This window comes from Convolutriloba macropyga, chromosome 12 (assembly GCF_964194025.1).
Source record: "Convolutriloba macropyga chromosome 12, txConMacr16.3, whole genome shotgun sequence".
NCBI lineage: Eukaryota > Metazoa > Xenacoelomorpha > Acoela > Convolutidae > Convolutriloba > Convolutriloba macropyga.
Window position 1 is genome coordinate 34,340,585 of NC_134479.1, and position 15,369 is coordinate 34,355,953.

General features: G+C 34.2%; 1 protein-coding gene across 5 annotated transcripts in view; it reads left to right on the top strand.

Moving 5' to 3' along the window:
- Nucleotides 1–15,369, top strand: part of LOC142350687 (uncharacterized) — a 46,320-nt gene that overhangs the window by 21,467 nt on the left and 9,484 nt on the right. For all 5 annotated transcript variants that reach the window (XR_012760895.1, XM_075402615.1, XM_075402612.1 and 2 more), the window contains exon 8: nt 335–403. Coding sequence is in view for 4 of the 5 variants with exons in the window: in XM_075402615.1 (XP_075258730.1) it covers nt 335–403 (69 nt within the window). In the remaining variant the exon portion in view is untranslated. Of the gene's footprint in view, nt 1–334; nt 404–15,369 lie in introns of those variants that run through there.

Genomic DNA, 15,369 nt, shown 5'->3' on the forward strand with positions numbered 1-15,369 from the left:
ATAACAAATTTCGAAGGAATTTTAAACTAGATTAGCAAAGAGTCAGTGTTTTGCACGCACGCTTAGAACTCTAATTTTAATACATGGGTCGTGAGAACCGTCAAAAAAAATCGAGTATGTACACTCGATTTTTCGGACATTGGACTCGTAATGATGAAAAGGTATCTTATTACATGCATTATGGTCTTTAATTTTTGCATATGGAAACTAATGAACGATTACAAAATAGCACATAAGTTCCCATTTGATAGAATCACCCGCTCAATATGTCACTTTAAATCAAAATACATTATGTTGTCACCTGATCTGAATACTAATTTGAAAAACTTTTCAGGTATTATGCAAATCAACATCGACTGGAACGTCAGAGCAGAAATTGTTCAGAACCTAAAAGGGAGCTATTGTTAGATTTTACAGAAAATGTCCTGTAAAGGAAACAATGTGAACATCAGTTTTTCCAAAATGGGAATTTGTTTGTGTGAAGTTAAGTTTAAAAAACTACTTTTTATTGTCTTTTTGAATTGCTCCGAAGCGATAGCGAGGCTAATGATGATCTTATTGATCTTATCGGGGTTTCTGACAAGTCAAAGAACTTCAACTGTATTGGAGCTTTTTTTCAATTAAGGTTCTTTTTTAAAGATCTGTTCACACGTTTTAGAGATCTTTGAAATCAAAATGGAGTGAGATTTTTGGTTACGCTGAAAAAAGAAGCGGAGTATAGCAGTGGGTATTTTTGTGCCGTTAAAACTTTATCTCTCTAATTTTAAAATACTTTTCGAACAAAAATTTGCGTTTCTGATTTTACGTGAGGCTATTTACCTTTTGATTTTAACTGCTTTCTTTGAATTGCAGTTCAGGAGACGTCGTTTTAATTTTGTTTGATTCGTCGTGTTCCCTATTTTTTGTTACGAACAATTGATCATGCGATAAGAACTCAAATTGCGACTTCTTAAGTGATTTTGCCACCATAGAGTTGAATTTGTGTGCGTGACCTTATTTGTCACTGCACTGTGTACAAATTCTTAAGGTATTCTTTTATAAATTGTTGATCTCGTATGATACATTTTGCTCAATGAAATGGCTTCTGCACTCAACTATTGAATCCAGTTTCAGAAAGCAAACTTATTAAATCAAAATTCAAAGATTAATATAGGTCGATCAAGCTTGATAATTATAAGGCTATATTACATTAAATACAATAGTGCTTGAAGTTTGATTTAAAAAAAGAAAAATATCATATTCTTAAATGCAGCTTTTTCTTTAGTCTTGGTGATTTTTATAACTATGTGATCTCAGTGGTCTGTTTTGAGGCTATTTTAGAAATCAAAATACATCAGGTTTATACAGAAAAAATTTTGAACTGAATTTTGCAATCGCACATTACTATTGAACGGAATTGTTTAATTGCTTTTGAACGTAGTTAATAGCAATTATTGTAAACGTGTGTGTCTTTTTACGACTCGAAGAGGAGTATTGAGATTCTACAGGATTTTTTTTTAGCAGAAAGCAAGTTTGTTCATGACTTGTGTAGTATTAAGAGAGCCGTTACAAATGAGCGGATAATTAATCCCGCATTAGAGCGAACGTATTTAGGCGCTAATTAACCATTCTTTCGCCGCGCGCTAAATAAACTAACGCTTGTTAAGACTACGAGTACACAAGTATTTAAACAACTCAGTTCGACTTATTTAAATAACACAACTTTAGGCCTGGATCTCCTCGCTTATATCCAGGATAGAAAATGTACATTGTTGAACGTAGGCGGCCTGTAAAACCACAGTTTCTTTTGATTTAAATTTCTTCTGCTTTTGACAGTTGCAATGCAGATCTTTCCCCCCAAGTTCAATAAAGATGAAGCAGATTGCTTCAGGGGAAAAGACAATAGAGTCTCATAAAAAGCCCCCAAGAAAACCATAATTGTTGCGGTTTTAGAAGAGGGGAAAAGCAGAAAACAGGCGCCTACGAAATCAATAATTGATGCTCTCAGCTTTTTAGATTTTTATTATTTTTTGGAGTTTCAATAATTTTTCCGTGAGATAAAAAAGAGTTAATTCTCTTGCCTTCTCGGCCAATAGGAAAATTAAGAAGCACCTCACTATGAACGTGAGTTTGTGATTCGCTCCCTATCGGCCCAAACGGAGCTGAGAGGAATTAATTGTTTCTCTCAGCGAAGTGGGACGGAATAAAATTAGAGAGACAGAATTCACTCCCAGAAACAAGCAGCAGACAACTGCTTTCATTTTTCTCAAAATTTAACTTCACTTTAACAATAAAATAGTCGAACAAAATTGTTTAATAACTTAGACAAATAATTCCAGATTTAATTTTATAACTTTCTTTTTCGACAAATAACATAACTGAAGAAACACCCAAGTGAACGATCGCCCGACAGCTCACCTCCAATTCACCACTACACAACTGGTAATTAGTAAGCTGTAATTTTATATTTACTCTTTTATAAATTTAATACTTTCAGCCCCCCAACTATTTTAAATTGAGACTTATAGCACAGACAGGTCTTAGGCATATATCTTTGCCTTCGATTTGTTATATCTTTTGTCAAGTTTGACTGGCATACATAAAGAGATCCCGTATTGTGTGATCTGTAGCAGCCCAGCCAAATTTGATAACTGGTGCGCCCAGAGGAAAGAATCACGCCTGAATTTTTGTTTTTCTATCCGATCGGATTAAAATAGTAAAATAACCACTACCACAGAAGTGAAAGCACACTAATAGACAAACAAATAGAGTAATTTATATCAAATTTACGGCCGAAATACAGTAAATTTACATTAAAATAGTAACAGGCAACTGATTCTTTGCTCTTGTAAAATTGTTCTGACCCGGGTGGGGGTAATCTATGTCCAATTTTTAGTTTATTTATATAACAATTGAAGTACTTTTACATTTTATAGTCAAAATTTAACCAAAAATCATCCCCCCAAAACCTATTTAGCCTAATTTTCACCCAATTTTCATCAAATTTATGGTTAAATTTTAGTATTTACACCTTAAATAACCGAAATTCAACCAGATTCTATCCCCCCAAAACATATTTAATTTGATTTTAACCCAATTTTCACCAAATTTATGGTTGAATTTTAGTATTTTCACTCTAAATAAATGAAAATTATACAAAATTCATCCCCCCATAACCTGTTTAGTCTATTTCTAACCCGATTTTGACCAAATTTATGGTTAAATTTTAGTATTTTCACTTTAAATAATCGGAATTTATACAGAATTTATCCCCACAAAACTTGTTTAGACTATTTCTGACCCGATTTGGACCAAATTTATGATTAAATTGTAGCATATACACTCCAAATAACCAAAAATTATCCAAATTTCACCGCCCCAACACCTAATTAAACTAAATTTTAGCCGATTTTCACCAAATTCACAGCAGAACTTAAGCATTTTCACACTAAATAGCCAATTTTCAACCAGAAATCATCCCCCCAAATCATATTTAGAGTAACATATGTCTAATTTTTACTGAATTTTTGACCAAAATATAGCATTTTCAAACAATTTAACGTAAATTTAACCAGAATTCTTCCCCCCAATACGTGTTTAGTGTAATTTATATCTAATTTTCTACACATTTAAGCACACGTTGTTGCATTTTCACATTAACTAACCCAATTTTGGTTAAATTTAAGCCTTCCTTAGTTGAATATTCACTCTGCTTTATCAATTCCTTGACCCGGGTGGGGTAATATTAATCAATTTTAACCAAATAAACATCATTTTCACCTAAATTCTCAAATATTAACCAAATTTTAACAAAATTAACGTTACTTTTATCATAATTTAACGGATACTAATCACATTTAAGCCTTAAAAACATCATTCTTATCCAATTTTAACCAATATTACTCAAGAAAATAGCCATATTAACGTCATTTTTACACAAAATTAGTAAATATTAACCAAGTTTTGACCACATAAATCTCAATAAGGCTCAAATTTAACAAAGAATAACGGGTTTTAAACTAAATTTTATCCCCCAACATAGATTTTTAGCCTGAAAATAACATAAATTGATGAGAATTCCCCCATTTTAACCGGTTTCACAATAAAAATTTCACCAATAGAGGTTTTAAACAGTGCATGGACCAAACTGGAATAATTATTGTAGAACATCTTAATCTAACAGCAATAGAAAACACTAGAAGGGGTAAAATAACACGGTTTATTACTGACGGATTTACTTTCTTAGCTATTTTCTACGTGTTTGAACATAATTCTCCCGCTGATTTTTGTATAACTTATGCATCTGAGAACCCTAATTTTCACAATTTACTAACTTTGTTAAAAACTAAAAATAGTGTGATCGAGATTCCCGCAGAAAATTTAGCCAATAATTAATTAAAAGAGCGTAAACTAGCCTTTTTAACCCAATTTGTACACAAATTTATCATAGAAAAGTTGTTGTCTTATGTTAAAATACGGTCATTAACAGACTCAAGCACTTAAGAAACAATATTTAAACATAATAATAGCTACAAAAATACTACTACTGATGTACTAAACATCCCGTATTAAACGTTTTTATACTGTCTTCTGTGTAATTTCATACAAAAATACATTAATAAAACAACAAAAACAATTGTTCTATGTTATTTATATGTCATATATTAAAGTAAACGTTCAAGATCTAAATATAAGTATTAAAGTACATAACAAAATAGGCAAAGTTTCATATTATTTAACTGACAAGAACAGAAACTTTTTATGCATTTACCATCACTCTTCTAGCGAAACAGAAACTGAAATCTACATAACTTACAAGTGGACCAACCCAAACTTTAAGGAACTTTTGTGTGCTCTAAGAAATCAGAACAGTGTGATAGAATTAGCATAAACGTTATCATCTTGTGTGTGGATGAGCCACCAAAATAAAATTCCCCCGTTTGGTTTACAAATCTTAAAAATTATTAAACCAAAATACATCAACGTTTCTCCTGACGATCCGAGTTTACCAGATAGAGTTAAATTACTTATAAAAACAGAATTTGTCACACAAATTAGATTTTCAAAAATAAACAGATTTCACCAATACTCTGTTGAATTTAAACACTCTGAAAGCACTTATCCTTGGTTATTAAATTTTACCGTTGAGCAAACCGATATTTACTCTTGGGTTGAAATTTTTAGTACTGATAACGGCAAAAACTTTGAATTTAAAATACAATCATTAAACGGTCCTAAACAAATAAAATTCATAACACAAAACAAACAGTTCAACTTTCTACCTTAGTATTAGCGTTTTATTACATAATTGTTATAACAAAAATATTTTCTACACTAATTACCCAAACTAATAATACATTCGTATAAAATATTCTTTTCGTACGCTAAAATAAAACATGGCAGCGAACGTTGTTGCGTACCCCGACATAGCGTTAGAGAAATTTACAGGTTTAGACCCATCTGAAGATGCCCAGGAATTCTTTAGTTTAATACAAAGAAAAATCCAATTCTCACTAGGAACAAGAGATCCTGCGGATGCTGATTTGCAAGCAGCATACGACGCTAGACAAAAAGCGTTGTTTGGTTCGGTTTTGCGTGGGCCCGCAGCCCAATGGTTTGAAACCTTAGCACCAGGTTTAGCATGGAACGAAGTTAGAAATCAGTTCATTACCCGTTTTACTGATGCAAAAGACAAGTATAGGAAAAGAATTGAAGTCGAGAGTATTAAAAGGCAACCAGATGAGTTGATAAAAAGCTATACACACCGAGTAACAAAAGCAGTTGAAAAAGGATGGCCAGATCCAGATTTTAACAACGACCAGCGTAACGCTAAGTGTATGGAGTACTTTGTAAGAGGATTAACGCCACCTACACTCAAGCAAAAGGCACATCAGCGGTTAATAGAAAACCCAGCTACAACTTGGCAACAATTACAGGATCATGTAGCAACTAAAGACTTAAGTTTTTCTGTTAGCAGTGATTTCACGGGTACTGCCTCAAGTAGTATCGACAATAAAATAGAAATAGAAGGGTTAAAAAACCAACTCACAGAAATTGCAAATCTAATGAAAGATCATAAAATAAACGCCACATACAACAACGACAATCCCAGATTCAAACAAAACCAGACTAGATTCTGCAAGTTTTGCAAACGTTCAGGTCACACAATAGCTTTCTGCTTTAAGTACAAGGACTTTAAAAACGAAAACCGAAACCCACCTCAACAACGAGAAAAGTTCACAGATAATTATAAACGTAGTAGGAGCCATTCACCAGGTCAACAAAATTACAAGTCAAACAATTATGACAATCGAAATTCTAGGGACAGACAGAGAAATAGTTATAACCAAAATCAATCCAATTATCAAAACAACTCTAGATCAGACTACCGACATCGATCACCGTACCCATCAAACTCTTCAAACAATTATCGATCATCTTCTTACGATAACCGATCACAGGAACGACAAAATAATTATCGAAACAACTCTTACAGAAATAACAATAGGCAAAATAGTAGGGATAGACAAAGCAACGGTCCTCCAAGATCAGATAATCGATATCGTGATAGGAGTAGAGACCATGACCGGGATAGGACACCTACTAGACAAAACAATAATACTCATTCAAGAGATAACAGTGAAGGGCGAAGCCCTCGAGTTCACTTTACCAGTGAAACTTCCAGAGACTATCACAATAATGAGAATCACAACGACGAGTATTTAAACTAGACAGGTCTCCGTTCATAAACACTACTGATAACAAAACAAGTTACTCACATATTTATATTAATTTATACCAATCCGTCGGAGACAAAAATAAAAATAACGGCTTAGAAACACAGTTTTTATTGGACACAGGAGCATCAAGCTCTATAATTAATTACCACACTTATCTTGAACTATGTAAATTACAACACATTGAGATGAAAGCTTCAAAAAATCATACTTTAGCGGTTAATGGTGAGAAACTAAAACTTCTAGGTCAAATTACTTTCAAAACCTCTTTCGACATTGAAGGAAAGTATCAAGTGGAAGTTACCACATGGGTTTCACCAAAAGATGGTTGCAAGCCGAATTTGTTGGGAATGGATTTCCTTGAATCTACAGTAAAATCTATTGACCTAACCACTCCAAAAATTGATTTAAAAACCTACCCTGAAGTAGCCGTCACACTATCTAGATACCAAACGAAAAGCTATCCATACATTAGCTCTTACAAAATTGTAACTCTTGACCAGCAACTACCATTAGCACCAAAATCAACTCGAGTAATATCAATTAGACCTCCGAATGAATTCTTCAGAAAAGGAACCTCCTTCGTAATTGGAAGTGAACTGCAAGCTCAAGGAATTTATACCTACAATGTTCAGTGTTTTAAAAAAGAAAAGGAATTACCAATAATGCTAAACAATCCTCTAAACAACAAGGTTGTCATCCACAAGGGTCCTATTGGGCACACTTTAGAAGACATTGAAATTAGACAAGACCCAGAATTTTCTGTAGTTGACAACGTTGCATTCATAAACCACCTAATGAATAGTGACACTAATTGGGATCAAATATTCCATGTTAGTGAAAAACAAGGTCCAAAAATTTCAAAAATTCAAAATTTCTTTGCAAGCAAAACTCCTGAAAAACAAAAGAAAACAGAAAAACGAAAAAGGCAACAAGATTTTACCAAAAACTACGAATTAGAAACAGACTTTAGCGACGACCTCAAAGATCTTAAGCCACAATTAGAAACAACTGATGAGAACATCACATCCGTTGAACTTCCCAAAGAAAAACTTAACAGATTTGACAAAACCGATCAAGCGTTTCTCAAAAAATTTGATTTCAGTCAAGCTGATATCAATGACGAAAACTTAGACAAGTTACTGAGGACTTTAACTAAAAATAAGGACGTTTACTCTCAACACAAATACGATGTTGGAAAGATAAAACAAAAGTTTCATGTTAAACTTTTACCTAATTCAACTTTGACAAAACAAAGACCATCCAAAGTACCATTACATTATCAGGAAAAACTAGAAAACCTTTTGGAACAACTGTGTAAAACAGGTATAATCCGGGAAATGGGTAATGATAAAGAAATGGGATCAGAATTTATTAATCCAATCATAATCCTACCCAAGGGGAACACAGTAAAACTGGTTATAGATGCCCGATACCTGAATTCAATAACAGACCTTAGTCGATATTCATGGCCACTCGAACCAATCGGAAGTCTATTAACTAGATTAAAAGGTAATTTCTTCACAACCAGTGATCTTTGTTCAGCCTATAACCAAGTCCCTCTAACTGAGGAAACCAAACAGCTGGTGAGTTTTGTAATTGGTCCAAAACAATACACCTTTGAACGCGGATTTTACGGCCTATGCGGTCTACCTAATTTCTTCAGTCGTATAATGACTATCCATTTTGCACCATCAATTAGAAAAAAACAAGCTATAACCTACATTGATGACACCATCATGCAAGCGCAAGATGAAACCGAAATGTTTGAAATAATTGACAAGTACCATGAACTTTTAAGGAAATCAGGATTGAAAGCTCAACCTGAAAAGACTAAATTTTTCCTTAGGAAAGTACAGTTCTTGGGACATGTAGTAGGTAAAGATGGGATACAACCAGTCAAGAAGCGAGTAGCAGATTTAAAAGCACTTAAGTCGCCTGAAAACAAACGTGATGTCATGAGAGTTCTAGGTTGCTTAGGATTCTACAGCATGTACATCAAAAATTTGCATGTTGACTGCAAACCATTTTATGACCTAACCCGCACAGAAACTAAATTTGTCTGGACAACGGAACACGAAAAACTGTTTAACGACATTAAAAACAGAATTAGCGAAGATACTATCTTAGCAATACCGGATACTAAATACCCTTTCCACGTGCATGTAGACGCTTCTTCTATAGGAGTAGGCTCAATTCTCGTTCAAGAATTTCCAGAAGGGAAACGAATAGTGTCTTTTAACTCTAGAATTTACACTAAAGAGGAACAAAAAATGAGCACCACAGCACGCGAACTTTGCGGTGTAATATCTGCACTACAAACTTATGAGCATTACCTAATTGGTTCTCCCCATCCAGTATATGTGTACACCGACCATAAGCCTTTAATGTATCTATGGGGTAGAAGAGGAAAACTCTCTCACAGGTTTTTTAGATACCAGTTAGTAATATCTCAATTTCAGAACTTGAAAATTATTTGGACTGAAGGAAAAAACTTAGCTTTTCCCGACATCCTAAGTCGCAATGTAAAACTTAAAGATCTGGACAAGTATCAACTTAAACACAAAAAGATACCAAAAGACATTAGTTTTTACGACGAGCATGGCAATGAGGAAAAATACTTCATTTTGCGTGATAATGAAAAGGGACCAGCTGATGATTTTTTTCCAATCCTAAAACAAAGCATAACGGGTATCGACAAATTCATTTTCAAAAATGACAAAATGGTAAAGCAAAAGTACGACAATAATCAAAACAGACTTTGCTCAATAAACAATATTTCGGAAGATTTCTCGTATGGTTCATCAATTAACCACTATAGGCGTCACCGCAAACATGAAATAACCCCTGTGTCAGAACAGGAGGAAGACGAAACGTCTGATCATTATACAGAAATTGATTCCTACCCTGATGAAGGGATAACCGAACAAAATTTTGACCCAATTTCGGAATTTGAATTGTTCAATGAGAACCAGTAACCGGAATTAGATTTTGACAAACTCTACATTGATCAAACTAATATCACAGACTCGGAGTACAGACTCCCTCTAGAATACGATAAAGTTTTTCTCGTGAAAAATAGCACTTGTATAGATAAAACCGAATTAGCAAAAAACCTTCCCGAAAATCCAAAAATAAAAGATGCAAGAGAACTCATCGATAAACTGACAATCTTCTCTAAAGAAGTTGATTTAAATACATCGGTAATTTGTCAAGAACAATTAAAAGATCCAGTAATACAACAAATTCGTCAATTAAGAACGAACAATAACAAAGATGAAAAGAAAATTGAATTCCGACAATCTAAAGCCATAATGTCATACATTAATAACTTTGAAAAACTGAGTTTTGTAGGTAACATCTTATGTATTCAACAACAAACAGACGAACCAGATATTGAATACTTAAAAATTTGTGTACCACTGTCATTGTTCTTTAAAGTTTTTCAGCTAGCTCATTGTGAACTGTCAGGTCATGTAGGTTTAGATAAAACACTTGCTAATGTAAAACGATTTTTTTATTGGCCCGGAATGTATAAATGGATTGAAAACCTAATTGCTGATTGCCTTGAATGCCAAAAAAATAAACAAAAACGGAGAGATATCCACGAAGCACCTCTCGAAAAGTGGACTGATACAGTCCCATTCCCCTTTCATACGGTCCATATTGATCACAAAGGACCTTTAAATCCACCATCGAACGGTAAACACCATTGTTTAGTTATTGTCGATTCATTTTCACGTTTCATTCAAGTATACCCTGTACGTTCCACAGACGCAGTAGACACCATAAAAGCTTTAGAAAAGTTCACCTTGTCTTTTGGAATACCACAAAAACTTGTTTATGATAAGGGTTCGGCATTCATGAACCAAGATTTTGCGAGTTACATTCATGAATTAGGTATAACACCCGCACCTCGAACTGCTTATGCGCCTTGGACTAATGGTAAAGTCGAGATCCAAAACAAACATCTAGGAGCACATTTCCGAATTTTTCTAGAACAAGCTCGAGGTAAATGGGACGAACTGGCACCAAAATTTGCTTTTTCTCATAACACGGTTCCAAATGCTAGTACTGGAATCTCACCTTATGAAATTGTGTTCGGACAAAAACCACAGATACCTCTGTCACTTAAGTTAGGACTCCTACGAAATTCACAACTCACATGCTCTTCCGAGTTTTGCAAAGACCTGCCTCTTCACAGGCATACCTTGCAAACTTCAAAAAACACCGAAATTGACAAACTTCTAAAACCGACTATTAACAATTCGTTGCTTATGCGAGAAAACCAATTCAAACAAATATACAATAACGCTTATAAAAAGAGCTTAGAAAACAATAACCGCGCACATAAACATAGAAACAAACACAAATTAGGCAAGCCACTTGAGGTTGGACAAAAAGTTCTAATGGAAAACCATCAAATTGAGTTAGGAAAGTCAAAAAAACTACATGAACTAAGATCAGGTCCTTATACTGTAGAAAAAAAACTAACCAATGTCAACTATGAATTAACTTTAGATAGCAACCCGGCCACCAGGAAGGTCGCTCATAGAAATCACCTAGTCGAGTACTACCCAGCTACTGAAACTATACCAGAGTTAACCCTAGAGTATGGTATAGATAAAAATAATTGTGACACATTTTATAATAATCTAATGACAAGTCAGATGAATAAACTCAATAGTCCTTTGACTAAATTCTCCTTCCAAAGCCCCACTAACACCGAATATTTCCCCGTGGATAATTTCATACGAAGAGACTCCCCTGTGCAGAACTTCGACCCTGACCGAACACCTACCAATTTTGATTCTGGATTCAACGAAGCAAGTTCAGGTGGTCGTGATAACCCACCTCCAGTCCAAACACACCTACCTAGCGGTAGTCGAACAAGAAGTTCAACTCCTTGCCCACAGCACAATTCTAGAATACCTCTAGAACCTAATTTAAGTCCTCTCCGCCCTAATACATCGGAACAAGGACCTTCTAATTTACAAACTTTAGAAAATAATAATAATAATAGGCGAACTTCTAGTCGCTCGGCCAAGCCGCCATCACGCTATCAAGCCGGATTTACTTAACTTTGTTTTAGGTAGCAATAAATCCAGTCAACATTTACTGGCAGTGCCTATTACTACAACTCATAGCCTTAATTCCCGACTTAAAGCGCTAAAAAAAGAACAGGATGAAAAGATATCCTTGTTTTGATAAACTCTATTTTTCTTATTTACTTATAAGTCTTTTCTACTTTTGTACTCTTTCTATAGTTATTAACGCTACTGAGCATATTAATGACGTATCTAACAAACTTAGGGTCATTCATTATGACTGTTCTAAAATGAAAGAAAATAAAATGTATGCTTTAACACAAGTTTCTCCTTGCAAAATTACACCCGAAAACATTCAAATGGTTGATACACATGTAACACTTTATCAACGGTCTTATCGGACTTTTGTCAAAGCACTTATGTGTGAAGTCACTGCAATGCTCATTCGCTATAATTGTGGTATGTTTTCTCATTCATCAATTGTACACAACGCTCCAATAATAACATACGATATTATTGTTTCACCCGAACAATGCCTAAATGCTAATAAAACTGGAAAAATTACTGTTACCGAATTTGACGATGAAGACATGGAAATTGATATAAAACATGGAATAAAAACTGTCTCCTATAAAAACCAGGGAGTTGATCTTGAAGGTGAATCATCAACATCTTGTGATAATCGTGGTCAAATTAAACACTTCTCTTTTGAAACCCTGATGCAAGAAACTGTACTCGATATTGATCTTAATGACAGAACTGTCTATAACAGTCAAGGACTAAAACTTCCTTGTGCCCTCTCAGAAGGAGGTTGTCATTCGACATCACTCGACCCCTTTGCATACAATTGGGAGGCACCGGAAAATTGTATAGTTACTAAAAGATTTTCACAAAACGCAAAAATGCTAAAACATGAAAACGAACTTGGTAACGTACAGTATTTCATAGTGAGTGATGAAAAACCGGAGACGCCCTATGAAGGACCAGGAACGTATTCTCCTGCTGAAATGGACATAAAAATTAGAGTAATTGATGAAAAAGAAAAGGTGTGTGGAAAACCAGAATTTATTTACAGAACAAATTTAGATTCTTTATATGTTTCTTATAAAGGCGGATTTAATATGAAGACTGGCAAACCTTATAAAACAAAAACTCAACAATTTTTTCATAAACTTCGTGTTGAACCTGACAATAGCCTAAGTGTAAATGGGTTTAATAGGAAGCCTTCAGATGAACAGATCCGAACATCCGACAATGGTTTTGTTGCATGGGAACACTTAGACAAAGACAAGTTAGACTATGATCTTAACCTTGCGGTAAAAATGGATTTTGTCATATATCATAATTACATGCAAATAAAACAAGCATGGAAAGGTTTGGTCATAGAGCAATGCGAACTTGACCGAACTCAAAAACAAATGATACTAATGCAGGCTATCCAAAACAATCGTTTAGCTGGATATATGTTAACCGGCAACCGCTCGATGTTCTTAGACACAGATGGTAGCATAGGTTGGCTGTACCACTGTCCAAAACGAAACTCACCACTTCAGGTTCTTGAACAGTGTTATGATAGGATTCCTATTCATTATGATGGTAGGACAATGTTCGTCGACCCAATTACTCGACAAACCTACCCTTTTGCAAACGAAGTAGATTGTGTTGGAGGCTACAAAAATGCCTACCAATTAGATATTGATAATGAAAATTCATGGTACCATTTGATGCCAGCACCTGTTCCTTTACAACCGCCAAAAATATTCTCTTCAAGAGTTATTAGTTCTATTCCAAAATTTACCGGTTACGAATCGCAACGTGCCGGAATTTACACACCAAATCAACTTAAATCGTTTTGGGACAATATCTTGCATTCGGAAGCTTCAAAATCTGTTTTGACAAAAATTTCAAGAGAAGTTCTAGAAGGAAGAAGCATAGACTATTCTCAAAAAGATATCTATGCGTCGGCAATGGGAATTAACAGACAAATTTATCTAGATTCTCTTCTTTCACCTACATTTTTTACAAACCAGTTCAAAGGCACTTTTGGAATCATCACTTTTTATCTGGAAAAAATTGGAGTTTATTTTGCTTGTTTCTTGTGCATAAAATTCTTAACTGATGTAATCGTAACAATCATAAGAGCGTTCGAAATCCACAAAATATCCAACAAAACAATGGGTTTTTGGAAAATTCTATTAGGAGCAACATATAATCTTTGTATCTTATCGTTCTTTACACCGGTATTCTCTAACGAAACCAAACCGTCGGCCCCGCAGAACAACAATCATTTTTTACCGCTTAGTAATTATCAACCTTACAGCACAATAGAAAAAACTTACAAATGCGTTGAGAATCAACCTCGAGAAAATAAAATTGATGAGCATTGTCATACAGAAAATAATAAAGTAGAATACCCAAATCTGGCGTCACATCAACCACAACCACAAAATGATGCAACCATTCTAAGTGTGGTGGCACCTCCTTAAAGCTGTTAATAAAAAAATCATCTTTTTTAAAAAAAAAAAAATAATTTCTCTCAAAAATAATAAAAATTATTTGTATTAGACTCTATAAGTTAATTAATATCTTGTTTAGATACACCTCAAGGATGCTATGCTATGCAACCCAAATTCATAAAACAGCCTAACGCTTTATTCATTCGATTTGGACAATACACCGGACAGATATTATCCTCAAGTCTTTCCGATTTAAAAACTACTGTAACTATTAGAGTTGCATCTTTCTACTTCAGTGACATTATAGACTTGGACGTACCGCATTCAAATTTTCAATACTTCTCATTGTTAAGAGCCCTGATTGATGACACAATTACTTTTGTAAACATTGGAGTCGAATACGAAATTGTTTCAAAGCGTCTGAAGAAAAATATTATTAGACTTTGACTTTTCCTGTAAGAGACATGTGTGGATTCCTTCCTTGCTTTTTAATTCTTATAATCCATTTTCAACTATGTAATCGCAACTATGTCTATCTAGCTATTGCCTGCACTCTTCCCATACTCCGATTTTGCCTCAGTGAATCCGATTGATATATTATCTATAAATATCAATCGTTGTCAATAATCCTCTTTTCAGAAATAATTGACACACCCTTTTTTATCCTTTTTTTTACATTTACATACTTTTATACATAGTTTTGAAATGAAGAACAATAAGTTAATTAACAACTAAAACGCTTCCATTAATGTACTTTTTGTTTCAAGATAGACTCGTTACAATTTATCAAATAAAGAAAACTTTTGAAGAAAATCACGGAGACATTTTCCCTCAAATCGTTATAAATTTTGAGTTTTGGGACACTTGGGAAAACGATACTGTGATTTTAACCCCTCATTCGTTGTATTGGAATTATTTCGTGTATTTAGCACAATTCGACCCTAATAGTCTGCCAAATGAGCTAGATCAGCAACATGATTCATTTAACTAATAGAAACTTACAAATCAGAATCGGAAACCAAAATTTTGAGCTATTAGCCGTATACTATGTTTCCGCTATAAGTATAATGACTTTCGCAAAAAAACCCATGACAAATATTTACAGACTTTCAACTATTTTCATTACTCATCCTCAGTTCGCCGAATTCA